At 41.0% G+C, this 27849-nt stretch overlaps 2 protein-coding genes and 1 long non-coding RNA gene across 4 annotated transcripts; all 3 read right to left on the bottom strand.

The window, feature by feature from the left end:
• Positions 1-1910: 1910 nt before the first annotated feature.
• LOC133777519 (ureide permease 1-like) lies at positions 1911-3370 on the bottom strand. 2 transcript variants are annotated; one of them, XM_062217170.1, is made up of 4 exons: positions 2961-3370; positions 2684-2845; positions 2518-2562; positions 1911-2137 (listed from the first exon to the last, which is right to left on the bottom strand). In XM_062217170.1, the coding sequence occupies exons 1-4, from the start codon at positions 3079-3081 to the stop codon at positions 2124-2126; spliced, it is 342 nt and encodes a 113-aa protein (XP_062073154.1). In that variant the 5' UTR covers positions 3082-3370; the 3' UTR covers positions 1911-2123. The 2 variants fall into 2 exon arrangements, with proteins under 2 accessions (XP_062073154.1, XP_062073153.1); XM_062217169.1 differs by lacking the exon at positions 1911-2137 and having other exon boundaries at positions 2146-2562.
• Positions 3371-4081: 711 nt separating this feature from the next.
• LOC133777520 (uncharacterized) lies at positions 4082-6015 on the bottom strand. Its single transcript, XR_009868624.1, has 3 exons — positions 5902-6015; positions 4252-4812; positions 4082-4147 (listed from the first exon to the last, which is right to left on the bottom strand). It is a non-coding gene; the product is annotated as an uncharacterized LOC133777520 (long non-coding RNA).
• A 74-nt stretch (positions 6016-6089) lies between these two features.
• Positions 6090-8136, bottom strand: LOC133779296 (cystathionine beta-lyase, chloroplastic-like). The gene is made up of 7 exons (XM_062219273.1): positions 8082-8136; positions 7636-7723; positions 7447-7558; positions 6961-7057; positions 6793-6874; positions 6594-6711; positions 6090-6197 (listed from the first exon to the last, which is right to left on the bottom strand). The coding sequence occupies exons 1-7, from the start codon at positions 8119-8121 to the stop codon at positions 6090-6092; spliced, it is 645 nt and encodes a 214-aa protein (XP_062075257.1). The 5' UTR covers positions 8122-8136.
• Positions 8137-27849: the final 19713 nt, after the last annotated feature.

Genomic DNA, 27849 nt, shown 5'->3' with positions numbered 1-27849 from the left:
TCCTCCGTCTGCCCATACCTATGTCCCACAAACACGTTGAAAACCCAGATCCTCAGCCTCAACCGCGAGCTATAAGCTTCGCAAATGGAAGTTATTAGGTTGAAAGTCGTCGAAGTGGTAGGTCCGAGGACGATCTAAGAAATCACCTTAGTTCAGCACAAAGCCCTCGATACGATTCACAGTCGGATCTGCGTGATCGCTTGGATTCGTAGAGAAGAAATTCAGCTCGAGATGAGGATGTTAGTCACACTCGTCAAGAAGGAGGTCCTTCCATAGTACATGTGTAACACCCTACTGCCTTAGAGCCGTTACTAAGTGAGTTTAAAATGTGTAATTAACTCACTAATCGAGGTTTTAGGGCAAAAGTGTAATTAAACCATAATCAGTGTCATAAACTTGAGAATAATACTTTCATTGAAAAATTATAAAATGTTTAATATTTGGGATCCCAAAAAGAAATATTTACATCTGAAAAATATATCCAGAGTCGACTAAACAACAAAACTTAAGTTTAGTACAAACATCCCCCAAAAGTACCCCTGGCCGTGGCAGCCAGGCAGACCAGACATGTACACGCCGCTCGTCACGTTCACCATACTCAAGGTTGATCAACTTTCCCATTGCCTTTACCTGCACCATAGAGCACCCGTGAGCCGAAGCCCAGCAAGAAAACCCTCACAAGCAGATAATATATGCACATCAAACACTTAACATAAAATCAAGCCTTCATCAGGCTATACACATACGCCCATGCCGTCCCAGGCGCTTTACCAAGCCCTGGGTTCGCGGTCTATACCGTAAGGATATCCCAGGTATCCCTTGGGGTCTCACCCTGGCAACTCGCACTCCGCGTGCTAAACGCTGCTCCTGGCCACTTGCCGTTCTCGGCCTTCGCCGTTCCTGGCCCTCGCCATTCCCGTCCATCGCTGTTCAATCATTTATATACACACATAATATAACTAAACAAATATTTAAACACATATAAATTCAATCAAAGGGCCACACCTTGCAACACAGTCATATAGGGCTGAGCCCTGCAACACAAGCTCTATGGGAACAGTAGTTTTCTTACCTGCGTCCTGAGCTTTCGAAGCACCGATGTTCCGAGCACAGTTCCCTAGTCCGAGCCTCGCCAAAACCCTAGTCACAACGCATTAACAATATCCACCCATCAAGTTCTTATCCATTAAATAGCTTTGGGTCATAATTCTAATCTCCGGAACATTGAATTCTATCAATCCGGATGACAAAATCTATCCCGAGCCTTAACTATTGAATTCCCGAGCCTAAAACCTCTCTAGAACATAAAAATTCACTAAGCGTCGTGGCCCTAGGGACTCATGCCGCGACCCCCAGTTCAACCCGAGGCCCTGCCTCAAAACAGCCTACACGTGTCGTGGCCATTCCTGAAGGGCGTCGCGCCGCGCCTTCAATTCACTACAAGAAAAAATGCTTTTCATAACACTGAAAATGTGTTATCAAAACATACCATAACACTTTCTGATGTGTTAAGACCGACTATGTTATCGTAGGTCAGGGTACTTTACATAACACTTTATCATTGTTATACAGATGTGTTATTATACTATCAACGATAACATAATTTCTGTGTTATTTTAATAAATAGATAAGTGTTTAATTATGTTATTTATAGTCGATTATATAACACATTTCAATACTTATAAATTTGTGTTATACTACACTTTAGTATAACACTTTTTTTTGTGTTATACTATACTTTAGTATAACACATTTTTTGTGTTATACTACACTTTAGTATAACACATTATTTGTGTTATACTACACTTTAGTATAACACGTGTGTTATATTAGCTTAGAGAAACATAATCCTTTTTTACTTACACAAAACTAGGAAAACAAATATGAAAGTTGAAGCCAAATAAGGTAACATAAATAGATTTTTATTAATTACTCAAATGTAATTACAATATTTAGTCTACTAGTCTAGGCTTAAGAAATCATATTACAACATAATTTATGCCCAATTCAGATTCCTTTATCACTAAATACAAAACAAGAAATGTATACAAAAATTGGTGAAATACATTCTTCCATTCTAAAGGCCTCAACTACAAATGTTGTCAAGAATTGCTCCAAAGAAATCATCTCAATATACCTGCACATTGTAAAAAAAAAGTCCTTTTATTATTAAGAACATAAGACTTAAGCTAGTTTCCACCTGTAAGCATATAAAGTTTAAATTAAATTTGTAATAACTCTAAAACTTGACGAAACAGCAGGGTATAGCAAGATGTACTACCATGCAAAACAATGACTGAAGCAACAAAACATGAAACTTAAAACAAGGCTTGTGAAATGTATCAAGATAACAAATATATCATTCTCAATGATCAAAAAGTATGTGAGGAAGAATTGATTCCAGAACTCTAAATTCTGTCAATATATCCCCAAAAAAATTAAAGAATAAAAACTGAATCACACTTTGACTTCTTATACAACAAAATCATAAAGAAAAACAATAAAATAAAAATGCACCTGGAAACTTCTTTAGCATCTTTAATATAAGGTTTAGCCCAATTTCTGCAATAAAACTAAAAATAAAGTTAGAAAAAAGAACTCTTTCTAATAAAAAGAAAGAAGAATGTCACCTGGAAACAAGATAATTCTTTGATAACCTTAACATTTAATGAATGAAACATACCCCTCTTTAGATTAAAAACCTTCAAGCTTTTCTTTATTATCAGCTGCATTAGATGAGTGGACAGTAGAAGCAAGGCAAACTGCAACCAAGAAGCAGACACACCAGGGAAAAGGATCTCAGCTCTATTAATTCTATTGTCTAAAAAGTAATTCAAGGTTGTTCCTGTCACCATTAAAGATCGCAACAGAAGCAAAAAATTTAGTATCTATAAGAGCAACACAGACAAACATCAACATTTAGAAATGGTCAGAGAGAGAGAGAGAATGAAAGAAAGGACCTATAACAACTGTTATGCTTGCAGTGATCACTTCTCTGACTGATAAGCCAACAAAAGCCCAAGCATACTGAGTTGAGAGATTTCCAAGGCTAAGTACCACCCCTCCTGCCATTGCAAACATCACAGAAGGCCAATTATCCTGCACCAATCACCCTAACATGAATCGAAACCAAATACATACAATACAATACAACTCCATTATGGCAAACATATGAAATTTTCATTATGATGTGTTCCTTATCACTGGTCTCTCCAAATAGCACCACATTCATCAAAGAAAATAGAGAATGAATGAACTAAACTTTATCTAAATATATGCAAGTGTTGAATATTTGTGATTCAACACTTGTAATGAGCTAAAAAAATATAATCAATATTGAATTAATCATGAGAAGGAGCAGCCAAAAGAATTATATATAAAATGAAGAGGAAAAACAAAAAAGAATGGATTCTAGACATGTCTCATAATAATTGGACCTTTTTATTAAACTTCATGGAGACAAGGCTCACAATAAAATTGTCTAGCAATATTTTTATCTCATTTTCTTATCTAACTTTTAGCTTCTAGCTTCTATAAAAATAAATTGATTTTCACCTCTACTAAATTGATTTTCACCTCTGTTAGGGTAAAAATAAAAAAAAATTAAAAAAAAGGAGAACAGAAGCTTCTGTTTTGGGGGTAATCTCTGAAAATTACATAGGCCAAAAAACAAAAATCTAATGAATAAAACATACCAGCAATACAAGAGCATGTGCAATATTCATATTTCTTAAATATATATACACATCTAAATCCCAGACCAGGCATAATCTATAACAACAAAAGAAAAAGAAATCCCAGGCCAGATGCAATATTCATATATTTCATAAAATTATGCATAAAACAATATGAATCTACTTTCTCTAGTATAAGTATAGCTGTAACGAATGACTCTGTACATGAATATTAATGCTTTCTTTAGTTTCTTCTTCTTTAGACTATAAGTATCTAACTTTAAAATGTTTCTATACCACTAAATAAAATCACAATCTAATCAAAGAAAATACAAGAATGAAGATTACATACCATTATATATTTGTATATATTTCACTTTGCCCCAAATTATGTATTGGACAATCATGACATAGATTTCCTCTCTTTGCTTCAATTGTGCCCCATATGAACCTAATAGATTATATTATAGAACCTGTGAAAAGTGAAATAATAGCCAATGGAAGTTCTGTTAGCAAAAGCAACCCAAACTATTATTAACAAACAAAAAGATAACATGTTATCAAAATCTTATATTACCTGTTCCTCTAATTGCTTGATTTTATCATCCTTCACTTTCACAACCTTTTTCTCCCTGACAACATACATACACAACATTCATGTTATCACAACAAATAACATTACCATTTTATGCGACCATACTCTTGGCTGAATATTCACTTATCACATCAATATATAATCACACAGGTAAGCCATGAAGTTGGTTCAAAATGAATCACACTCAAATTATTTGCTATCATTGGTCATCCAAAGCTACGAAAATAAAATTGGGAGATGACTGCAAAACATCATATTAAGAATTGCTGCTAAAACTAACAGCTTCCATAAATTTCAGCATATATGCACGCATTTTGCAGCAGATGCAAGTAGTTGTTCTTTAACAGTCAAACTAGAATGAACATTGTCATGCAGGTCCAGTTCTAAGAGCATGGTTTAAATCGGAAATCAGATCATTCACATCTTCGATCCCAACTGATATACGAACAAGATCTTCAGTTAAACCTCGGGCCTGGCGCACTTTAGCTGGTATGCTAGCATGAGACATGAAGCGGGGCAGGCTTATGAGAGACTTCACACTCCCTGTTAACATATGAAAACTACATTGTAAGTGCTGAAGGTGAGCAAAATTTTGAAGCAATTAGCATATATGTCAAACTCAAAGCCAAAACTTTATTCATCTCAAGTGATTTTGCAAACTTAAAAGTTCGGCCTTGAAATATTTATAGTTAAGAGTAAACAAGAGCTACATTCAATTTCAAATATGAGCTAGAAATTTTCAGAAAATAGCAGAGACCAAATACAATATAGAACAATTCATACTTGGAATAGGACTATAGATGGTATGAAATTGTTACATCCCTTTGTTTCAAATACCACTTCTCACCCCACTCAATGTCTTAATCATCTCAAGCACCTTGATTATCTGAGGTGCACAAAGCGTGTGCCCCAGCAAAACTATTAGAGCATCTCCAATGAAGTGTCAAACTGGTGATGCAATGCTAAAATATAACTCACTTTAGAAAAAAGTTGTTCCAATAGTGTACCAAAAAATCGGCCAAATAAAACTTTAGCACACAATATAGCATGATGCATACTTAGATAACATTAATTAATAACTTATTATTTACTTTTATGCTATTTTTATTAATATATTATTTTTTTAGTGTTAGCATTAAATGTAAATGTAGGCTTTTTAATTCTTTTTTATTTCTTGTGGGATAATAATAAATAAATTCTTTATATTTTAAATAAATATTGAATGAGCATTAATAGATGATTCATTTTTGCATCAACTTTTACAATTGTGCTCTAAAAATTGTGTCAAATATGTGACTTATTGAATAGCATGGCCTGATAAAATGCATAAGTTGGGCATTCAAATTAGTTTTAGTTTTTTTTTCATAATCTGAATCTGAGGAATTCACCTTATTCCACATAAGGAAAAGACCTTGAACCTGAATCAAATTTAAACCTTAGTTATATCTTCCTTTGCTCAACCATATTTATTTATTTTTTATTTTTTTATTTAGGGAACGATACTTGTTTTGATGGAATAATAAGACAAGTGTGACACCCTTTAATCACATGAGGATTAGACATTTACAAAACATAGTTCCTTTGCTCAACCATATGTGAAACAGCATAAAAAAGCCAAAAAGGGATGCATACCAAAACTGACTGCTATGCTGAAGTACTTGGTACTTTCGACAATATGCTTCGATAGTGTAATTGAGCCAGTCAAGAAGCTCAACACAGATCCTGCACCTGTAGCCTGAAAAACATATTCAATTAAGTTTTGGAGTAAATTGGTTTGATATATTGCAGCAGCAATCTCAGGTTACATCTGATGCTAGTACCTAAAAAAAATGCAAATCATGTCCAGGATGATCAACAAGGCCTGCATATTTAACTTTCGTCACCCGTAGATGGGACGCCAGAAACTCAGCAATCGTTTGTGCATTACTCTGCCAAAGAAAGAAATGCATTAAAATATACAATATAGTACTCCATATAAGTATTAACTTTACAAATTTGAAATTAATGTAAAAGAGCAGATGGTGCAACAAATATTTGCATCTGAAGAATCTCATGTTAAGTTAGAAGGTAAAGCATTAATTACTAACATAATTCAAACTTACCCAAGATGCACAGCACAAGTTCAAGTACATATAACAGAGTTACAATATTGTTTTGAATTAGTTATGTGAAGTCAAGACAATGTATATGATAAATGACCAGGCTATAATTCATAACTACAATAAATAAATATTAAACAATTACGACCTTAATAAGTCAAAGCTTTACAGTTGTAAAAGAGGATTATAAGAAAATTATAAAGTGATAAAAGCATGAAGTTTCACCTGCTGCTTCTCAATTCGTAAAGCCATTGTCTTAATTCCTCGTAAGCAGAGCCAACAATCAAATGGAGCCAACCCAGACCCTTCTGCATTTTGTAGAAAGTACAGCTCTTTTGCTAATCTGAAAAAAAAAATTATAATAAGGGCCTGAAGTTATAAATTATAACATTACAGTTCACAGTAAAGGAAGTCCATGCATAACCTTTCCCCTCTTACAGCCAGTACACCTGCCATCACATCACTGTGCCCAGCAATGAACTTGGTAGCTGAGTGCATAACAATGTCTGAATGAATCGAAATCCAACAGTTTTATAGAGGAAATAAAAAAGAGTAATCTGTAGAATGTAAAGTTCATGTTTTATATTGCTACCAGCTCCTAGTTCCAGAGGTTGTGACACTACAGGAGACATTATACTGTTATCCACCAAGACAAGAGCATCATGAGCATGAGCCATTTTAACTATTTCCTGAAGATGCACAAAATAAATAAAGAAAAATAATTGCACTTTGAAAACATTACCAAATCATTCAATTATGACATTTCTGGCAACAAATAATTGAATAACTACTTAATTCTTTTATTGATTCTATTAAAAACAAGTTTAATGTCAAAGAAAATATCAGACAGCCAGGAAAGATCGTTCTCTACCTGGGTTACAATAGATATCCAAGTAATTCATCAGCCTTTTGAGAAAGGATAAACCCACACACAACATATAATTCAAAGAGTACAAGTGTCATATTTGGGCATTAATTTAAGTTTATCTTCTCTGTTTCTTTTAAGCATTTACCAGAAGTAACATTAAAAAAGAGAGACTAAAAAGGAATGAGAAAATATAATAGCCAGATATCTTACACGAATATTAGAAACCATTTGTCGAGGATTTGTGGGACTCTCCAGCCAGACAAGCTTTGTCCAGGGACCAATTGCAGATGCTATTTCATCTAAACTAGTTGTATCAACTCGTCTACACATTATAAGCATGATACTTTCAGATTTTACTCTGAGGCTTCATAATATATTTGAAAAGTGAGCTGCACTTACTTCACCACGACCCCTGTCTTTGGAATTACTTTTGACAGCATCCTATCAGAGCCACCATAAATGTCATCTCCAGCAACAATCTCTTCACCTAAAATCACATTATTATATCTTAAGAAAAAAAATTCAAATAAGACAGCAGCTACAAATTCCACCAAGGGCCATAAAGGCATAAACGATAACCTAGTCATTAGAATATATCCATAAGCCAAGAGATACCTCTTCATGGTAAATTTACTTTATAAACCGAAGGACCCAAATCCATCTCATATGTTAGACAAGAATATATCCACTTTAATTCATTAAAAATATATCCAATTCATTGGAATATCCATATTGATGCATGCTGCATTTATTATTTTAAAAATTTAAAAAGAAAATACTGTAACTTCAACTTAGTGATAAATAATTAAAGATACAGAAGAAAAAGGAAAAGAAAAGGGAAGTACCAGTCCCAACAAGATGGGCTACAGCAGACAGAGCAGCCATTCAACTAGTGAAGCAAAAAGCACGATCTGCTTTATCCAACTTGGCCAAAAGGCTATACAATAGAATAAAGCTCAGCATAAAAAAAACTCCCAGAACAAGGAAAAAGTAGCAATATTTGAGATTATACAACAATTACTTTGACTCATATTAGTAACAAAAGAAATCAGACCTTTCAAGAACATCTCGTGTAGGATTTCCACTCCGAGTATAATCATAAGGACCATTTTCTGTTGCTGAAGGCTGCAATTAAAGCATAGAATAGTCAAGTTACAATGAAGCTTAGAAAGTAAGAATTATATATATAAAGTTGTAGAGATTTGTCACTGTTCTCCTGGGTTGTCACTCCGAGAAAGAGGCGCTGCTCACGGCTGTCACACGAACGGTCTGCCCATGCCCAACATCTTCGTTGCATGCCCAAAGTGAAGAGAAGAGTGTGAGATTTAGAGAGAGAGGAGTGATAGCGACTGAGTTCTTCAGAATGAAATGAGTAGAGGAATATAAAGGACAGAGGCTGTTGGGTTTGCTTTAGTAGAGAGGGTGATAATGTGATGAGAGATTTAGCGAAGACATAAAAATAATCCAGATCTGTAATGGGGAAAGAGAAGATAGGTAGAATAGAGGAGAGAAAACGAGAGCTCTGGGTTTAGGTTGAATATTGTATGGAAAATTCTAAGAGAGAATAGAACGGGAAGAGGGAAAAGGGAAGACAAAACTAGACTTGGGAAAGTATAACAATACGTTTTCATTTTAGTTTGCCACTTAACAATTTCAAAGCTCGCCTTTATTTTAACTTTCATTATTCTTTACCGCTTTTATTTTTATATTAGATATTATAATACTTTTTGAATAAACTTATATTTATGTGTTGTGGAAAGTGGTATTTGGTGTAGTGATTCCAGACGCCCCATGTTCTAAGGGGCTGTGGCTCAGCAAGAACAGCGCCGCAGCCCGACCCCTCGAGCCCAGAAAAACTCACCATTTTCACCTCAAAAACCAGTCCAATTAACCCCAAAATCAAGCCAACAATCCAAACTAATCATCACAAAGGTTATACTATAGATTCAGCAACAAAACCCAACAAGAACTTAAGCCAAAAACCTTATCAATCTCAAAATCAATTCTTCACCCAACACACATGCATACTCTAAAAAAAACCAGCAGTTACTCAATATAATTTACTGAAATTAATGCTTACCTTAAGCTGGAGTGAATCCCTAAATCAATTCTCTAAGCTCCAGGCCTCTAGCTCCCAAAATCCCAGCTGAATTTTCCTTAATCTTTGAGTAATTCACCAAGGTTTTCCCCTAGCTTCCAAAGAAGAGAAGACAAAAGAGAGATAGAGAAGAGGACAGGGTCGGTTTAGAGCTTTCTCTAGGTTTCGCATATTTGTTTTATTTAACTTAAGTCTATAAGGTTACCTCAAGGCTCGGGGTACCAAAAACGTCCCCGAGGGCAAAATGGTAAATTTCTCCAATATTCCCTCCTAGGCATTCTAACCTCAAATATATCTCCAAATATTTATTTCCATAACCCGATAACACCATAAAATGTCTAATACCCAAAACTCCCCCCGACCCGCCCCGAGGCGGATTTTCAACCTCGTTGTGACTTTCTAGCTAGCCACTCCCTAGAACTGTCTCGGATCGTGCAACACAGATATATCACAAGTATATCACAATTATTACATTTATGCCCTCAATGAGCTAAAATTATAGTCATGCCCCTAATAACCAGACAGGGCCCACATGCATATTTAATTCACCTAAACATGCTTCTCTAATCACATATTCACACAAAATCACATATTCACACAAATTCACATATTATAACAATAATTCACTTATTGCCCTCCAGGCACGCTAATCAAGGCCCTAAGCCTTTTTAGCAAATTTGGGTCGTTACATCTATCCCCTCCTTATAGAAATTTCATCCTCGAAATTACCTGAATAACTCGTGATACCGTTCTCGCATCTTTGATTCTAGTTCCCATGTCGCTTCCTCGACCTTGTTGTTCCTCCACAGCACTTTCACCAAGGCGATGATCTTGCTCCGCAAGACTTTGTCCTTCTAGTCGAGAATCTGAACTGGCTTCTCCTCATAAGACAAATCCTGATCCAGCTCTAAATTCTCATAACTCAAAACATGCATCGTATCAGATACATACTTTCGAAGCATAAACACTGAAACACATCATGAACCCCTGATAAGGCTGGAGGCATCGCCAATATGTAAGCTACCTCTCCAACCCGTTCTAGAATCTCGAAGGGGCCCACAAATCTAGGGCTCAGCTTGCCCCGAATACCAAACTGTTTCACTCCCCTCAAAGGCGAAACCCTACGGAACACATGGTCACCAACCTGAAACTCCACGCTCCTGCATTTCAGATCTGAATAACTCTTCTGGCGACTCTGGGAGGCGAGCATTCGAGCTCTCATCTTCTCAACTGCCTCATTGGTCCTCTAAACCATCTTAGGACCTAAGTATTTCCTCTCACCGATCTCATCCCAATGGATAGGTGATCTATACTTCCTCCTATATAGCATCTCATATGGAGCCACTCCGATAGTCGCCTGATAACTGTTGTTGTACGAGAACTCAATCAAAGGGAGATACTTACTCCAAGATCCCCCAAAATCCAGCACACAGGCTCGTAGCATGTCCTCTAATATCTGAATCGTCCTCTCAGTCTGACCATCTGTCTGAGGATGATAAGAGGTACTAAACCGTAACTGTGTGCCCATACCATTCTGCAAACTTTTCCATAACTTGGAAGTGAAGGTGGGGTCCCTGTCGGATATTATCAACCTCGGAGCCCCATGCAGTCGAACAATCTCCTTCACATATAGCTCAGCATACTGCTCCACAGTATAAGTCGTCCTGATTGGTAAAAAGTGGGTGGACTTGGGGTACCTATCCACAATCCTCAACATGGAATCATGCTGTCCCACGGTCTTCAGCAACACAACAACGAATTCCATGGACACATCTTCGTATTTCCACTCCGGAATCCCTATAGGCTCCAGTAACCCTGCTGGCCTCTGATGTTCAGCCTTGACCTGCTGACAAGTTAAGCACTTGGCCACAAAATCTACCACATCTATAACGCCCTACTACCTTAGAGTCGTTACTAAGTGAGTTTAAAATGTGCAGTTAACTCGCTCAACGAGGTTTTTAGAACAAACGTGTGATTAAACTAAAAGACAAGGATGTACTCTTTAAAAGTACTCCATTTCATTAAAAGTTCTAAGAGTTTAACATTTGGGATCCCAAAACGAGGTTTGTAAGATATTTACAATTCAAAATAAATTTACAGATGACTAATTATCAAAAACATAGTTTAATACAGCCATTTCTCCAAATGCCCCCAACCAAAGCAGTCCGGCAGGCCAAACATGTACGCGCCGCCCCCACGCTCTCCGTACTCATGGCTGGTTGACTTTCTCTTTGCCCTTACCTGCAACACAGAGCACCCGTGAGCCGAAGCCCAGCAAGAAAACTCATACAGCACATAACATATGCATATCATACCATCACTACAGCAGGCAACACATAGTTGATTAGACAGTCCATAAGATTTAAACACATATACGGCCATGCCGTCCCAGAAGCGCTACCAAAGCATGGGTTCTCGGTCTACACCGTTAGGATATCCCATGTATCCATTGGGGTCTCACCCTAAGCATAACCACTCCATGTGCTAAGTGGTATTCCCGGCCCCACTGCCATTCTCGGCCTTCGCTGTTCTCGGCCCTTCGCCGTTCCCAGCTCCTTTGCCATTCATTCTGCTATAACCACATATAGCATTCTCAAACAACAATCAAACATATAATAATTCATTTAAAGCTACATCTTAGCAATAATACAATCTAGGGTCGCGCCCTGCAACAACACTATGGGCCTATGCCCTGCTCTACGGGTGTTACAATTTTCTTACCTGTATCTCGAGCTTCACAATGCACCAAAGTCACGAGCACGGTCCTCTATCCCAAGCCTCTCCGAAGACCTAGTCACAACACATATAAAAGATCCTTTAATACTAACCAATCCAAAACCACTTCCCGGGACCAATCCCACACTCTCGGAATCCCCAAATTCCTAAAACAATGCATCGGAAACATCCCCCCGAACCCCCGGAGCAAAAGCCCAAAATTGCAAAATTCCTTGTTCTGGAAATAGCCTAGCGCCGCGGCGCTGCCCTTGAGGGCCGCAGCGCCCAGCAAGTCAGAGAGTACCCCCAGCTCTGGAGCAGCCTCGCGCCGCAGCGCCAAAGAACAGGGCCGCGGCGCCCCTTCGCAAACCCAGAAATCTGGGTTTTCCCCTGCGTTTTTCCCGAGCCAAAACTCCTCCAACTCAACCCAAACACATATCTAAACCCCAAAACCAATTTAAAACCCCAGATAAGCCATCTAACAACATTTAAACATCATCCACAAGTATAGATACATAATCACTTCCATAAATCACACTTGATTCCAAATTTCAATAGTTCAAACCAGTAAGTTTAGAAATTCAGACCAAAGCCTACAAAAACCTAAACCATACCTCAAATTCCTTAAGCCACAACAAAAATAAACTTCATAATTGCACAGAATCCTTACCTCAAGTAGAGAACTCAACCTTAAGCTCCCTTGATTCCAGCTCCAAGCTAAGCCCTCTGATTTCACAAGCTGAATTTCCCAAACAAGCCAGCCACAAACCATCTTTCAATTCCAACCTAAATTCTATAGAAACTTACTAAAACACAGAGATTCCAGAGATGAAACTTACCTCTGACCAATCTTGATTCTTGTTTGGCTTCAATTGCTTCAAATCACCTTGATTCCTCTCCTAAATCTCAGAATTCCCAACTCCCTTCCTTTCTTCCTTTTTTCCCTTAATTCTCTTTTTCTTTCAGCTAAAACTGAATTGCCCAAGTGAAATAACGTGAATGATATTTCCCTTAGCTGAAGTAATCTAAATCCCTGCCAAAAGACCACTTTGCCCTTCCATCTATTTCCCCTTCTAACTAAACCTCAAGGCCCTTTCTGTCATTCTTACTTTCTTACAATTCTACCACTTCTTTCATCTAAACTTGTTACTCTCAGCAGTTACTAATGGTTACTCAGGTTACTCAATCTCCAATAACCATTAACCACTAATTCTCAACTCAACTTACAAAATTCCCAAAGTACCCCTAGGCCCCTCCCGAGCCAGGTATAAAATCCCGTTGTGACTTTTAAGCTAACTAGCTCTCTAGGACCGTCTCGACACGTGCATCACATTAATATCACCACACTTACGTGGTACAAATCACATAATACAATTATCACATTTATGCCCTCAACCGGCCAAAATTACCAATTTACCCCTAACATACAAACGGGGTCCCATGCATATTTATTCCACATAAACATGCATTCTAATAACATATTCATTCAAATTCATATATTATCATGTTAATTCACTTATTGCCCTCCAGGCACGCTAATCAAGGTCCTAAACCTTACTGGCAACTTGGGGTGTTACAATTATCCCCTCCTTACAAGAATTTCGTCCTCGAAATTACCTGAACAACTCGGGATGCCGCTCCCGCATATCAAACTCAAGCTCCCACGTCGCCTCTTCAACCTTGTTGTTCCTCCACAATACTTTAACCAAGGCAATGGTCTTGCTCTGCAAGACTTTGTCCTTCCTATCAAGGATCTTAATAGGCTTTTCCTCGTATGATAAATCCTAATCCAACTCCAAGTTCTCATAGCTCAACACATGAGTAGTATCTGATACATATTTCCGAAGCATGGACACATGAAACACATCATGAACCCCTGATAGAGCTGGAGGCATTGCTAATCTGTAAGATACCTCTCCAACTCATTCCAGAACCTCAAAGGGGCCAACAAACCTGGGACTCAGCTTGCCCCGAACACCGAATCGCTTCACTCCTCTCAGAGGTGAAACCCTGAGGAATACATGATCGCCGACCTGAAACTCTACACTCCTGCATCTCAGATCTGAGTAACTCTTCTGACAACTCTGGGAGGCGAGCATACGAGCTCTAATCTTCTCAATTGCCTCATTGGTCCTCTAAACCATGTCAAGACCTAAATATCTTCTCTCACTGGTCTCATCCCAGTGTATCGGTGATCCGCACCTTCTTCCATACAGGATCTCATACGGAGCTACTCCGATAGTCGCCTGATAGCTATTGTTGTACGAAAACTCAATCAATGGGAGATACTTACTCCAGGATCCCCCAAAGTCCAACACACAGGATCGTAACATATCCTCCAATATCTGAATCGTCCTGTCGGACTGCCCATCTGTCTGAGGATGATAAGCGGTACTGAACCGTAGCTGTGTGCCCATTGCCTTCTGCAGGCTCTCCCAAAACTTGGAGGTGAAGGTGGGGTCTCTGTCGGATACTATCGACCTAGGAGCCCCATGAATTCGGACAATTTCCTTCACATAAAGCTCAGCATACTGCTCCACAGTATAAGTTGTTCTCACAGGTAAAAAGTGGGCGGACTTAGTATACCTGTCTACAATCATCCACACCAAATCATGCTGACCCACGGTCTTCGGCAATCCAACAAAAAAGTCCATGGTAATATCCTCCCATTTCCATTCGGGAATCCCTAGAGGCTGCAACAACCATGCTGGCCTCTGATGTTCAGCCTTAATCTGCTGACAAGTTAGGCACCTTGCCACATAGTCCACCACATCCCTCTTCATGCCTGACCACCAATACAAAACTTTCAAGTCTTGGTACATCTTCGTAGTACCTGGGTGAAAAGAGTAGGGAGTGGTATGAGACTCATCCAGAATCTCTCACCGAATAGTTGGATCAATCGGTACACAAATATGTCCCTTGTACTTCAGTAAGCCCATCTCTGAGATAGAGAAGTCCTTAATCGTTCCAGTTAGGACATTCTCCCTACGTTCAACTAATTGGGAATCCTTTCCCTGTGCCTCCTTAATCCTTTCGAGGAGCGTGGACTGAAGAGTAATGTTGGCTAACCTACCAACCACTAACTCTATACTTGCTCTGGCCATCTCCTCGGCTAATATGTCTGATACCTGCCTCGAACTATACAACTGACCTGGGCCCTTCCGGCTCAATGCATCAGCCACTACATTAGCCTTCCCAGAATGGTATAAAATGTCACAATCGTAATCCTTTACCAACTCTAGCCACCGCCTTTAGCACATGTTCAGATCTTTCTGGGTAAAGATATACTTTAAACTTTTGTGATCTATATATATCTCGCACCTTTCGCCATACAGGTAATGTCTCCAAACCTTAAGTTTGAATACCACTGCAGCCAACTCCAGATCATGCGTGGGATATCTCTGTTCATACTCTTTTAACTGCCTTGATGCATAAGCTATTACCTTCCCAGCTTGCATCAACACACATCCCAAACCCTGTCTAGAAGCGTCACAATAGACTACGAACTTTTCATTGTCTGTCGGTAGGCTCAACACTGGTGCAGTAATCAATCGCCACTTCAACTCCTTGAAACTGTTCTCACACCGATCTGTCCACACATACTTGGTCTTCTTTCTTGTCAACTCTGTCAATGGAGTAGCAATTCTAGAGAACCCCTCTACAAATCGTCGGTAGTATCCTGCCAATCCGAGAAAACTTCTAACCTCAAGAACACTGCTCGGTCTAGGCCAATCTCTCACTGCCTCTATCTTACTTGGGTCAACCAGTATCCCCTCCTTACTATAGATATGGCCCAAAAATGTAAGTTGCAGTAACTAGAACTCACACTTGCTAAACTTAGCATATAGCTTATGCTCTCTCAGTCGCTGCAACACCAGGCGCAGATGATGCTCATGCTCTGTCTCTGACTAAGAGTATACTAGTATATCATCGATAAATACAATCACAAACGTATCCAGGTAGTCCTTGAAAATTCTATTCATCATATCCATGAAAGCTGCTGGGGCATTGGTTAATCCAAAGGACATAACTAGAAATTCATAATGCCCATACCTTGTCCGAAAAGCAGTCTTCGGTATGTCCTCCTCTTTAATTCTCAGCTGATGATAGCCTGACCGAAGATCGATCTTTGAAAACACCGTACTCCCCTGTAGATGATCAAATAAATCATCAATCCTAGGCAGTGGATACTTATTCTTAATGGTCAGCTTATTCAACTCCCTGTAATCAATACACATCCTAAGCGACCCATCCTTCTTCTTAACAAATAGCACTAGAGCACCCCATGGTGAGAAACTCGGTCTGATAAAACCCAAATCCAATAACTCCTGTAACTGAAACTTCAGTTCTTTTAACTCTGCCGGAGCCATTCTATAGGGTGCCCTGGAAACTGGCTCCACCCCCGGTGCCAACTCTATAACGAACTCAATCTCTCACTGTGGCGGCAATCCTGGCAAGTCCGCTGGAAACAAGTCTAGAAACTCACATACCAATCTAGTCTCATTCGGTCCCACTGTCACCACCTTAGAGGTATCTACAACACTCGCTAGGAATCCTATGCAACCTTCCTACATCAGGTCTCTAGCCTTCAGTGCCGAAATCATAGGCACTCGCGGTCCATTCACCGTCCCCACGAACACAAAAGATACCTCACCTTCTGGTTCAAAATTCACCATACACCGCTTGCGATCAATCATTGCTCCATACCTCGTTAACCAATCCATCCCTAATATCATATCAAAATCATCCATGTCTAACTCAACCAGATCAGCAAACAATTCTCTACCATCTATCTCTACATGTAATGCTCTAACCCATCTCCTAGAGACTACCAGTTCTCCTATTGGCAACAAATTCTGAAAACCCCTAGCATACACAATACTAGGTCTACAAAGCTGGTTTATTACCCTAGCAGATACAAATGAGTGGGTAGCCCCTGAGTCAATCAATGCAGTATACAAAGAACCAGCGCTAGAGATCTGACCTGTCACAACTGAGGGCCTAGCCTCTGCCTCAGTCTGAGTCAAAGCGAATACCCTGGCAGGAGCGAGACTGTCTCCCTGCTTTGGCTCTTCTTTCTTAGCTTGTGGGCAGTCTTTCTTCAAATGGTTGGCACTCCCACAGATAAAACATGCCCTAACCCGGCACTCACCCTGATGTCGTCGCCGGCACCAAGGACACACTAGAAAACTCCTCTAGTTGTTACCTCCGCCCTGACGGCCACCAACAAAACCTCATACCCTCCTATCAGAACTAGGAGGAACAAATGAATCTGGAACCCTTCTTTTCTGCTCACTGAGGCCACTGCCCCGACTAGACCCAACAAAAGGAGGCACCATCCTCCTAGCATCGCGCCTAATAGCGATGTCCTTCCCTATCTGATCCTCAGCCCTCTCTGCAGTAAGGGCCTTATCCACTGCTTGAGCATAAGTAGTAGTCTCTGGAGTCAACGTAATACTCACATCACGGGCGATAATCACATTCAACCCCCGTATGAATCTATCTCTTCTGGCCGCGTCCGTCGGCACTAGGTCTGGCGCAAACTTCGCCAATCTGTCGAATCTCAGGGCATACTCAGTAACTGATAACTTGTTCTGAGTCAAGTTAATAAACTCATCAACCTTCGCAGCTCGAACTGCTATGCTGTAGTATTTCTCATTAAAGATACTCTTAAATTCTTCCCATGTCATGACTGTAACATTCCTCCGCTGACTCACTACATCCCACCAGATGCGGACATCTTCTCTAAGCATGTAACTAGCACAAGCTACCCTTTCACTTCCTTTGACCCTCATAAAGTCTAAGATCAAGGAAATCATATTCATCCACTGCTCTGCCCGCAGTGGGTCCGATCCACCCTCAAAGGTAGGAGGTTGTTGCTTCCTGAATCTTTCGTACAAGGGTTCCCACTTGTTCTCAATCACAGGCGGAACTGGCACTGGCGCCACATTCTGCAGAATTGGTAACCCTATAACCTGTGGAGGGGCTTGTTTCCTCATCTGACGGATTTCTTCCTCTGTTCTCTGCAATCTAGCCTCCATTTCGGCTAATATCTGTTGCCAGTTCTGTGGGGCAGGTGGAGGGTCCTGACCCTGATTGTCATCCTCGGCCCGACTACCGCGGAGTCTAGATGATTGCAGAGGCATTACAACTATATGCCTGCAATCAGTGACACCACTCATCAGGCATGATAACAAGATCCAATTCCACCTCTCAATCTCAACAACAAACCAAGATCAACAATCCAAATAACATACAGATAGCATATAGCACACAACGGGCCTTGCCCGGGCATCATGCATATGTTATTTCATTCCTCATGCTCTTTATAAACTAAGCAGGCAAGCAAGCTATTCTATCACATATACAGGTATATTAATCAACCATACCAATCAACCCTGAGTCGAGCTTTTCAATGGCAGCGTGCGTACATGTTCGATCAATCTCCAGAACCAATAAACCTTGGCTCGCTCTGATACCAAGTTGTAACACCCTACTACCTTAGAGCCGTTACTAAGTGAGTTTAAAATGTGCAGTTAACTCACTCAGCGAGGTTTTTAGAACAAAAGTGTGATTAAACAAAAAGACAAGGCTGTACTCTTTAAAAGTACTCCATTTCATTAAAAGTTCTAAGAGTTTAACATTTGGGATCCTAAAATGAGGTTTGTAAGATATTTACAATTCAAAATAAATTTATAGATGAATAATTATCAAAAACATAGTTTAATACAGCCATTTCTCCAAATGCCCCCAACCAAAGCAGTCGGGCAGGCCAAACATGTACGCGCCGCCCCAACGCTCTCCGTACTCATGGCTGGTTGACTTTCTCTTTGCCCTGACCTGCAACACAGAGCACCCGTGAGCCGAAGCCCAGCAAGAAAACTCATACAGCACATAACATATGCATATCATACAATCACTACAGCAGACAACACATAGTTGATCAGACAGTCCATAAGATTTAAACACATATACGGCCATGCCGTCCCAGAAGCGCTACCAAAGCCTGGGTTCTCGGTCTACACCATAAGGATATCCCATGTATCCATTGGGGTCTCACCCTAACCATAACCACTCCATGTGCTAAGTGGTATTCTCGGCCCCACTGCCATTCTCGGCCTTCGCCGTTCTCGGCCCTTCGCCGTTCCCGGCTCCTTTGCCATTCATTCTGCTATAACCACATATAGCATTCTCAAACAACAATCAAACATATAATAATTCATTTAAAGCTACATCCTAGCAATAATACAATCTAGGGTCGCGCTCTGCAACAACACTATGGGCCTATGCCCTGCTCTACGGGTGTTACAATTTTCTTACCTGTATCTCGAGCTTCACAATGCACCAAAGTCACAAGAACGGTCCTCTATCCCGAGCCTCTCCGAAGACCTAGTCACAACACATATAAAAGATCCTTTAATACTAACCAATCCAAAACCACTTCCCGGGACCAATCCCACACTCTCGGAATCCCCAAATTCCTAAAACAATGCATCAGAAACATCCCCCGAACCCCCGGAGCAAAAGCCCAAAATTGCAAAATTCCTTGTTCTGGAAATAGCTTAGCGCCGCGACGCTGCCCATGAGGGCCACAGCGCCCAGCAAGTCAGAGAGTACCCCCAGCTCTGGAGTAGCCTCGCGCCGTGGCGCCAAAGAACAGGGCCACGGCGCCCTTTCGCAAACCCAGAAATCTGGGTTTTCCCCTGCGTTTTTCCCGAGCCAAAACTCCAACTCAACCCAAACACATATCTAAACCCCAAAACCAATTTAAAACCCCAGATAAACCATCTAACAAACTTTAAACATCATCCACAAGTATAGATACATAATCACTTCCATAAATCACACTTGATTCCAAATTTCAATAGTTCAAACCAGTAAGTTTAGAAATTCAGACCAAAGCCTACAAAAACCTAAACCATACCTCAAATTCCTTAAGCCACAACAAAAATAAACTTCATAATTGCACAGAATCCTTACCTCAAGTAGAGAATTCAACCTTAAGCTCCCTTGATTCCAGCTCCAAGCTAAGCCCTCTGATTTCACAAGCTGAATTTCCCAAACAAGCCAGCCACAAACCATCTTTCAATTCCAACCTAAATTCTATAGAAACTACGAAAAACACAGAGATTCCAGAGATGAAACTTACCTCTGACCAATCTTGATTCTTGTTTGGCTTCAATTGCTTCAAATCACCTTGATTCCTCTCCTAAATCTCAGAATTCCCAACTCCCTTCCTTTCTTCCTTTTTTCCCTTAATTCTTTTTTTCTTTCAGCTAAAACTGAATTGCCCAAGTGAAATAACGTGAATGATCTTTCCCTTAGCTGAAGTAATCTAAATCCCTGCCAAAAGACCACTTTTCCCTTCCATCTATTTCCCTTTCTAACTAAACCTCAAGGCCCTTTCTGTCATTCCTACTTTCTTACAATTCTACCACTTCTTTCATCTAAACTTGTTACTCTCAGCAGTTACTAATGGTTACTCAGGTTACTCAATCTCCAATAACCATTAACCACTAATTCTCAACTCAACTTACAAAATTCCCAAAGTACCCCTAGGCCCCTCCCGAGCCGGGTATAAAATCCCATTGTGACTTTTAAGCTAACTAGCTCTCTAGGACTGTCTTGGCACATGCATCACATTAATATCACCGCACTCACATGGTACAAATCACATAATACAATTATCACATTTATGCCCTCAGCGGGCTAAAATTACCAATTTACCCCTAACATACAAACGGGGTCCACATGCATATTTGTTCCACCTAAACATGCATTCTAATCACATATTCATTCAAATTCATATATTATCATGTTAGTTCACTTATTGCCCTCTAGGCACGCTAATCAAGGTCCTAAACCTTACTGGCAACTTGGGGTGTTACAAATCCCTCTTCATGCCCGACCACCAATACAAAGCTCTCAAATCCTGGTACATCTTCGTCGTACCCGGATGCAAGGAATAGGGAGTGGTATACAGTTCTTATAAGATCTCCCGCCAGATATCTGAAACCATTGGAACATAGATCCGACCTTTATACTTCAGTAACCCCATCTTCGAGATAGAGAAGTCCTTAACCGCTCCAACTAAGACGTTCTCCCTGTATCCCCTCAACTGGGAATCATTCCCCTGTGCCTCATTGATCCTGTCAAGGTGTGCAGACTGAAGAGTGATGTGGCTAATCGACTAACCACCAACTCTATACCCGCTCTAGTCATCTCCTCCGCTAGCTTATCGGATATCTGTCTCGAACTGAACAGTTGTCCTGGGCCCTTCCGGCTCAATACATCAGCAACTACATTAGCCTTCCCAGGATGGTACAGGATATCACAATCGTAATCCTTAACCAACTCCAGCCACCATCTTTGGCTCATATTCAGATCCTTTTGAGTAAAGAAGTACTTCAAACTCTTATGGTCGGTGTATATCTCGCACTTCTCACCTTATAGATAATGTCTCCAAATCTTAAGTGCGAACACCACCGCTGCCAATTCTAGATCATGCATGGGATATCTCTGCTCATACTCCTTTAACTGTCTCGATGCATAGGTTATCACCTTCCTTGCTTGCATCAACACACACCCTAAACCCTGTCTGGAAGCATCACAATAAACCATGAACTTCTCATTGTCCGTCGGCAGACTCAACACTGGCGCGGTGATAAGTCGTCACTTCAACTCTTTGAAACTGTTCTCATATCTGTCTATCCAAATATACTTCGTCTTCTTCTTTGTCAATTCTGTCAATGGTGTAGCTATTCTGGAGAACCCCTCAACAAACCGTCGATAATACCCTGCCAATCCCAGAAAACTCCTCACTTCAGGAACACTGCTCAGTCTAGGCCAGTCTCTCATTGCCTCAATCTTACTTGGGTCAAGTAGAATCCCCTCCTTACTGAAAATAAGGCCTAGAAATGTAACTTGTAGTAACCAGAATTCGCACTTGCTAAACTTAGCATATAACTTATGCTCCCTTAACCGCTGCAACACCAGACGTAGATGTTGCTCATGCTCTGTCTTTGACTGTGAGTACACCAGAATTTCGTCGATGAACACAATCACAAACTTGTCTAAATAATCCTTGAAAACCCTATTCATCATGTCCATAAAAGTTTTTGGGGCATTGGTTAATCCAAAGGACATAACAAGAAATTCATAGTGTCCATACCTTGTGCAGAAAGTGGTCTTTGGTATGTCCTCCTCTTTAATCCTTAACTGATGGTGACCTGACTAAAGATCAATCTTGGAGAACACTGTTCTACCCTGTAACTGGTCGAATAAATCGTCAATCCTAGGAAATTGATACTTATTCTTAATGGTCCACTTATTCAGCTCCCTGTAGTCAATACACATCCTAAGAGATCCATCTTTCTTCTTGACGAACAACACTGGAGCACCCCATGGTGAGAAACTTGGTCTGATGAACCCCAAATCCAGTAACTCCTGCAACTGAATCTTCAACTCCTTCAACTCTGCCGAAGCCATTCTGTAAGGTGTCCTAGACACTGGCTCCGCTCCTGGTACCAACTCTATAACAAAATCAACCTCCCGTTGCGGCGGCAGCCCTGGCAGATCTGCTGGAAATAAATCAGGAAACTCGCATACCAATCTAGTCTCCCCCAGTCCAACTGACACAAACTTAGAGATATCCACAACACTCGCTAGGAATCCTATGCAACCTTCCTGCGTCAGGTCTCTAGCCTTCAATGCTGAAATCATAGGTACTCGTGGTCCACTGGTTATTCCCACAAATACAAAGGGTACCTCACCTTCTGGTTCAAAAGTCACCATCCTGCACTTGTAGTAGATCGTTGCCCCATACTTCGATAGCCAATCCATCCCTAGGATTACATCGAATTCATCCATTGTAAGTTCAATCAGATCAGCAAACAATTCCCTACCAACTACCTTTACTGGTAAAGCTTTAATCCACCTCCTAGAGATTACCGGTTCCCCAGTCGGCAACAAAGTCTGAAAACCCCTAGCATACAAAACACTAGGTCTACACAACTGATCTATCACTCTAGCAGACACAAATGAATGAGTAGCTCCCGAATCAAACAATGTAGTATAAGAATAACCAGCACTAGAGATCTGACTTGTCACAACTGAGGGGCTAGCCTCCACCTCCATTTGAGTCAAAGTAAACACCCTGGCAGGAGCGAGACTGTCGCCCGGCTTTGGCTCCTCCTTCCTGGCTTGTGGACAGCTATTCTTCAAATGATTGGCACTCCTACAGACAAAGCAGGCCCTAATCCTGCACTCACCCTGATGTCGTCGTCTGCACCGAGGACACACTGGGAAACTCCTCCAGTTGTCACTTTTGCCCTGACGGCCACTAAAACCACCCCGTGCCCTCCTATCTAAACTGGGAGGAACAAAGGAATCTGGGGCCTTCCTCTTTTGGTCACTGGAGCCACTACCCCAACTAGATCCAATAAAAGGAGGCACCATCCTCCTGGCATCGTGCCTAACAACGCTCTCTCCAAATCTGGTCCTCGACCCCCTCAGTTGTAAGGGCCTTGTCTACAACCTGGGCGTAGGTAGTAGTCTCTGGATCTAAGGTGATCTTCACATCATGGGCAATCATAACATTCAATCCCCGTACGAATCTGTCTCTTCTTGCCAAATCTGTCAGCACTAAATCTGGCGCAAACTTCGCTAATCGGTTAAATTTCAGAGCATACTTTGTCACGGTCATCCAATTCTGAGTTAGGTTGATAAACTCATCAACCTTCGCAGCTCGGACTGCAACATTATAATACTTCTCGTTGAAAATGTTCCTGAACTCTTCCCAAATCATAACTGTCACATTTCTCCTCTGAACTACTACATCCCACCAGATGCGGGCATCCTCTCTAAACATGTAGCTTGCAAAAGCTACCCTCTCGTTCCCCTCAACCCTCATAAAATCAAGAATAGAGGAAATCATATTCATCCACTACTCTGCCCACAGTGGGTCTAGTCCACCCTTAAAGGTGGGAGGATGCTGTTTTCTGAAGCTCTCATACAAAGGTTCCCACTTGTTCTCCATAATAGGTTGGACTGGCACTGGCGCCATAACCTGCTAAATTGGCAACCCAGTGACCTGTGGAGGGGCATGTTGCCTGAACTGGCAGAGTTCTTCTTTTGTTCGCTGCAATCTTGCTTCCATTTCGGCAAACATCTCTTGCCAATTCTGTGGGGCAGGTGAAGGGTCCTGACCCTGGTTATCATCCTCAGCCCAACTGCCATGGATTCTAGATGATTGACAAGGCATCTCAACAAATATGCCTACAATCAATGATGCCACTCATCAGGCATGAAAATAACATCCAAAACCACCTCCCAATCACATCAGTCAACCATGAGCAATAATCCACATAACACACAGATAGTGTATAACACACAACGGGCCATGCCCTGACATCATGCATACATTAAATCATTCATCATGCTCCATATGGAATAAACAGGCAAACGGGGCATTTAAGCACGTAATCAGACATACAATTCAATTATTACCAACCAACCCTGAGTCAAGCTTGCCACTGACAGCAAGCATACATGTTCAGTCATTCTCTAGAAACCATAAACCTTGGCTCCCTCTGATACCAAGTTATAACGCCCTACTGCCTTAGAGTCGTTACTAAGTGTCTTAAAATGTGCAATTAACTCGCTAATCAAGGTTTCAGAGCAAAAGTGTAATTAAACCATAATCAGTGTCATAAACTTGAGAATAAACCTTTCATTGAAAATTATAAAACGTTTAATATTTGGGATCCCAAAAAGAAATATTGTTTAGAAATATTTACAACTCAAAAATATATCCAAAGTCGACTAAACGACAAAACTTAAGTTTAGTACAAACATCCCCCAAAAGTACCCCTAGCCGTGGCAGCCAGGCAGACCAGACATGTACGCGCCGCTCATCACGTTCACCATACTCAAGGTTGATCGACTTTCCCCTTGTCTTTACCTACACCATAAAGCACCCGTGAGCGGAAGCCCAGCAAGAAAACCCTCACAAGCAGATAATATATGCACATCAAACACTTAACATAAAATCAAGCCTTCATCAGGCTATACACATACGGCCATGTCGTCCCAGGCGCTTTACCAAGCCCTGGGTTCGTGATGTCTACCGTAAGGATATCCCAGGTATCCCTTGGGGTCTCGCCCTGGAAACTCGCACTCCGCGTGCTAAACGCAGCTCCTGGCCCCTTGCCATTCTCGGCCTTCCCCGTTCCCGGCCCTCGCCGTTCTCGGCCATCGATGTTCCATCATTTATATACACACATAATATAACTAAACAAATATTTAAAGACATATAAATTCAATCAAAGGGCCACGCCCTGCAACACAGTCATATAGGGCCGAGCCCTGCAACACAAGCTCTATGGGAACAGTAGTTTTCTTACCTGTGTCCCGAGGTTTCCAAGCACCGATGTCCCGAGCATAGTTCCCTAGTCCGAGCCTCGCCGAAACCCTAGTCACAACTCATTAACAATATCCACCCATCAAGTTCTTATCCATTAAATAGCTTTGGGTCCTAATTCTAATCTCCGGAACATTGAATTCTATCAATCTGGGTGACAAAATCTATCCCGAGCCTTAGCTATTGAATTCCCGAGCCTAAAACCTCTCTAGAACCCAAAAATTCACTAAGCGTTGCAGCCCTAGGGACTCATGCCGCGACCCCCAGCTCAACCCGAGGCCCTGCTCAAAACAGCCTACACGTGCCGTGGCCCTTCTTGAAGGGCGCCGCGGCGCGCCTTCAATTCCAGACACCCCATGGTCTAAGGGGCTGCGGCTCAGCAAGAACAGCGTCGCGACTCGACCCCTCGAACCCAGAAAAACTCACCATTTTCACCTCAAAAACCAGTCCAATTAACCCCAGAATCAAGCCAACAATCCAAACTAATCATCATAGAGGTTATACTATAGATTCAGCAACAAAACCCAACAAGAACTTAAGCCAAAAACCTTATCAATCTCAAAATCAATTCTTCACCCAACACACATGCATACTCTAAGAAAAACCAGCAGTTACTCAATATAATTTACTGAAATTAAAGCTTACCTTAAGCTGGAGTGAATCCCTAAATCAATTCTCTAAGCTTCAGGCCTCTAGCTCCCAAAATCCCAGCTGAATTTTCCTTAATCTTTGAGTAATTCTCCAAGGTTTTCCCCTAGCTTCCAAAGAAGAGAAGACAAAAGAGAGATAGAGAAGAGGACAGGGTCGGTTTAGAGCTTTCTGTGGGTTTCCCATATTTTTTTTATTTAACTTAAGTCTATAAGGTTACCTCAAGGCTCGGGGTACCAAAAACGTCCCCGTGGGCAAAATGGTAAATTTCTCCAATATTCCCTCCTAGGCATTCTAACCTTAAATATATCTCCAAATATTTATTTCCATAACTCGATAACCCCATAAAATGTCTGATACCCAAAACTCCCCTCGACCCGCCCCGAGGCGGATTTTCAACCCTGTTGTGACTTTCTAGCTAGCCACTCCCTAGAACTGTCTCGGATCGTGCAACACAGATATATCACAATAATTACATTTATGCCCTCAACGGGCTAAAATTACAGTCATGCCCCTTATAACCAGACGGGGCCCACATACATATTTAATTCACCTAAACATGCATCTCTAATCACATGTTCACACAAATTCACATATTATAACAATAATTCACGTATTGCCCTCCAGGCACGCTAATCAAGGCCCTAAGCCTTTTTAGAAAATTTGGGTTGTTACATCATGATAATGGGAATGCCCCACCAAACCAAGCTCGAGCTTGGAGGGACAACAACCCATCAAACGCATACGATAGGATGGGAGCTGTTGAATAGCCCCAAAATAACCTAGGAAATAGGGACCAAACCCTTGAGAGGTTAGCTCAAATGGAGGAGCAAATGATGAAGCTTCTATCTGAAAAAGACAAAGATGACTATGACTCAGAGGATGAGCTCGAGCTTTTTGCTTCAAACATTGCGGAGACCATATATCTGGTAGGCTTCATAATGCCACACTTGTCAATGTTTGATGGAGATGGGGATCCGCCTAATCACCTTGGGATGTTTAACACCATGATGATGGCCCACAACGTCGGACCTGATCTAAGGTGCCTTTTATTCCCCTCAACTATGATTGGGCCAGCCAGGCAGTGGTTTAAACAATACAAGAGGCATTAAATTAGCTCGTGGAAGAAGTTTTCTGTTGATTTCAAGAGAGCATTCAGGGCTTCCCAGACAGCTCAGATTAAGGCTAATTCATTGGCTAATGTAAAGCAACAACCTGGCGAACCATTGAAGGCATATCTAAGTAGGTTTGCCAAAGTCGCTGGACGAGCTAGAGATGGAGACGATAGCTCCAAGCTCATGGCAATGAGGACAAGAATCCTATTTGGAGGCAACTTGTGGCAAGAATTACAGAGAAAAGGAGTTAATAGTGTGGACGATTTCTTGGCACAAGCTCAAAGAAGGGTTAACCTGGAAAAGGCGCGAGCTTCTATCACAGGAACCAGCCAGTTCCCTGTCCAGACCGTTGGAACGGTAACGGATGTTGCAGCTATGACTCAAACCATTACCCAGAATACCCAAGGGGGAAATAATAAGAGGAAGGGAAATGGTGAGGGCGACCAGAGCGGAACAAAGAAAAATAAGTCCAGGGAAAAATTCAAGCCTGTTTACGCAACCTATTTTGACCTCACAGATACTAGAGAGCGCATCTTCCTAGCCAATTCTACTTGCCTTCCATGGAAGAAGCCAGAACCACTGAAAAACCAAAGAGCGAAGAGAGATCCTTCGAAGTT

The sequence above is a fragment of the Humulus lupulus genome, chromosome 5 (assembly GCF_963169125.1).
Source record: "Humulus lupulus chromosome 5, drHumLupu1.1, whole genome shotgun sequence".
Taxonomy (NCBI): Eukaryota; Viridiplantae; Streptophyta; class Magnoliopsida; order Rosales; family Cannabaceae; genus Humulus; species Humulus lupulus.
The sequence above is the reverse complement of the archived record's forward strand: the minus strand, read 5'-3'. Positions and strand labels throughout refer to the sequence as shown.

Bases quoted from the DNA above. Each gene is read 5' to 3' on its own strand.
- LOC133779296 (XM_062219273.1), bottom strand. From the start codon at position 8,121: ATGGCTGCTCTGTCTGCTGTAGCCCATCTTGTTGGGACTG. The intron at 7,058-7,446 runs GTAAGATATCTG...GTGCATCTTCAG, and splicing joins AAATGGTTTCTAATATTCGT to GAAATAGTTAAAATGGCTCA. The intron at 6,875-6,960 runs GTAGCAATATAA...CGATTCATTCAG, and splicing joins ACCTCTGGAACTAGGAGCTG to ACATTGTTATGCACTCAGCT.
- LOC133777519 (XM_062217169.1), bottom strand. From the start codon at position 3,081: ATGTTTGCAATGGCAGGAGGGGTGGTACTTAGCCTTGGAAATCTCTCA. The intron at 2,846-2,960 runs GTCCTTTCTTTC...TAATGGTGACAG, and splicing joins AAGCATAACAGTTGTTATAG to GAACAACCTTGAATTACTTT. The intron at 2,563-2,683 runs GTATGTTTCATT...GTTTTATTGCAG, and splicing joins GGTTTTTAATCTAAAGAGGG to AAATTGGGCTAAACCTTATA.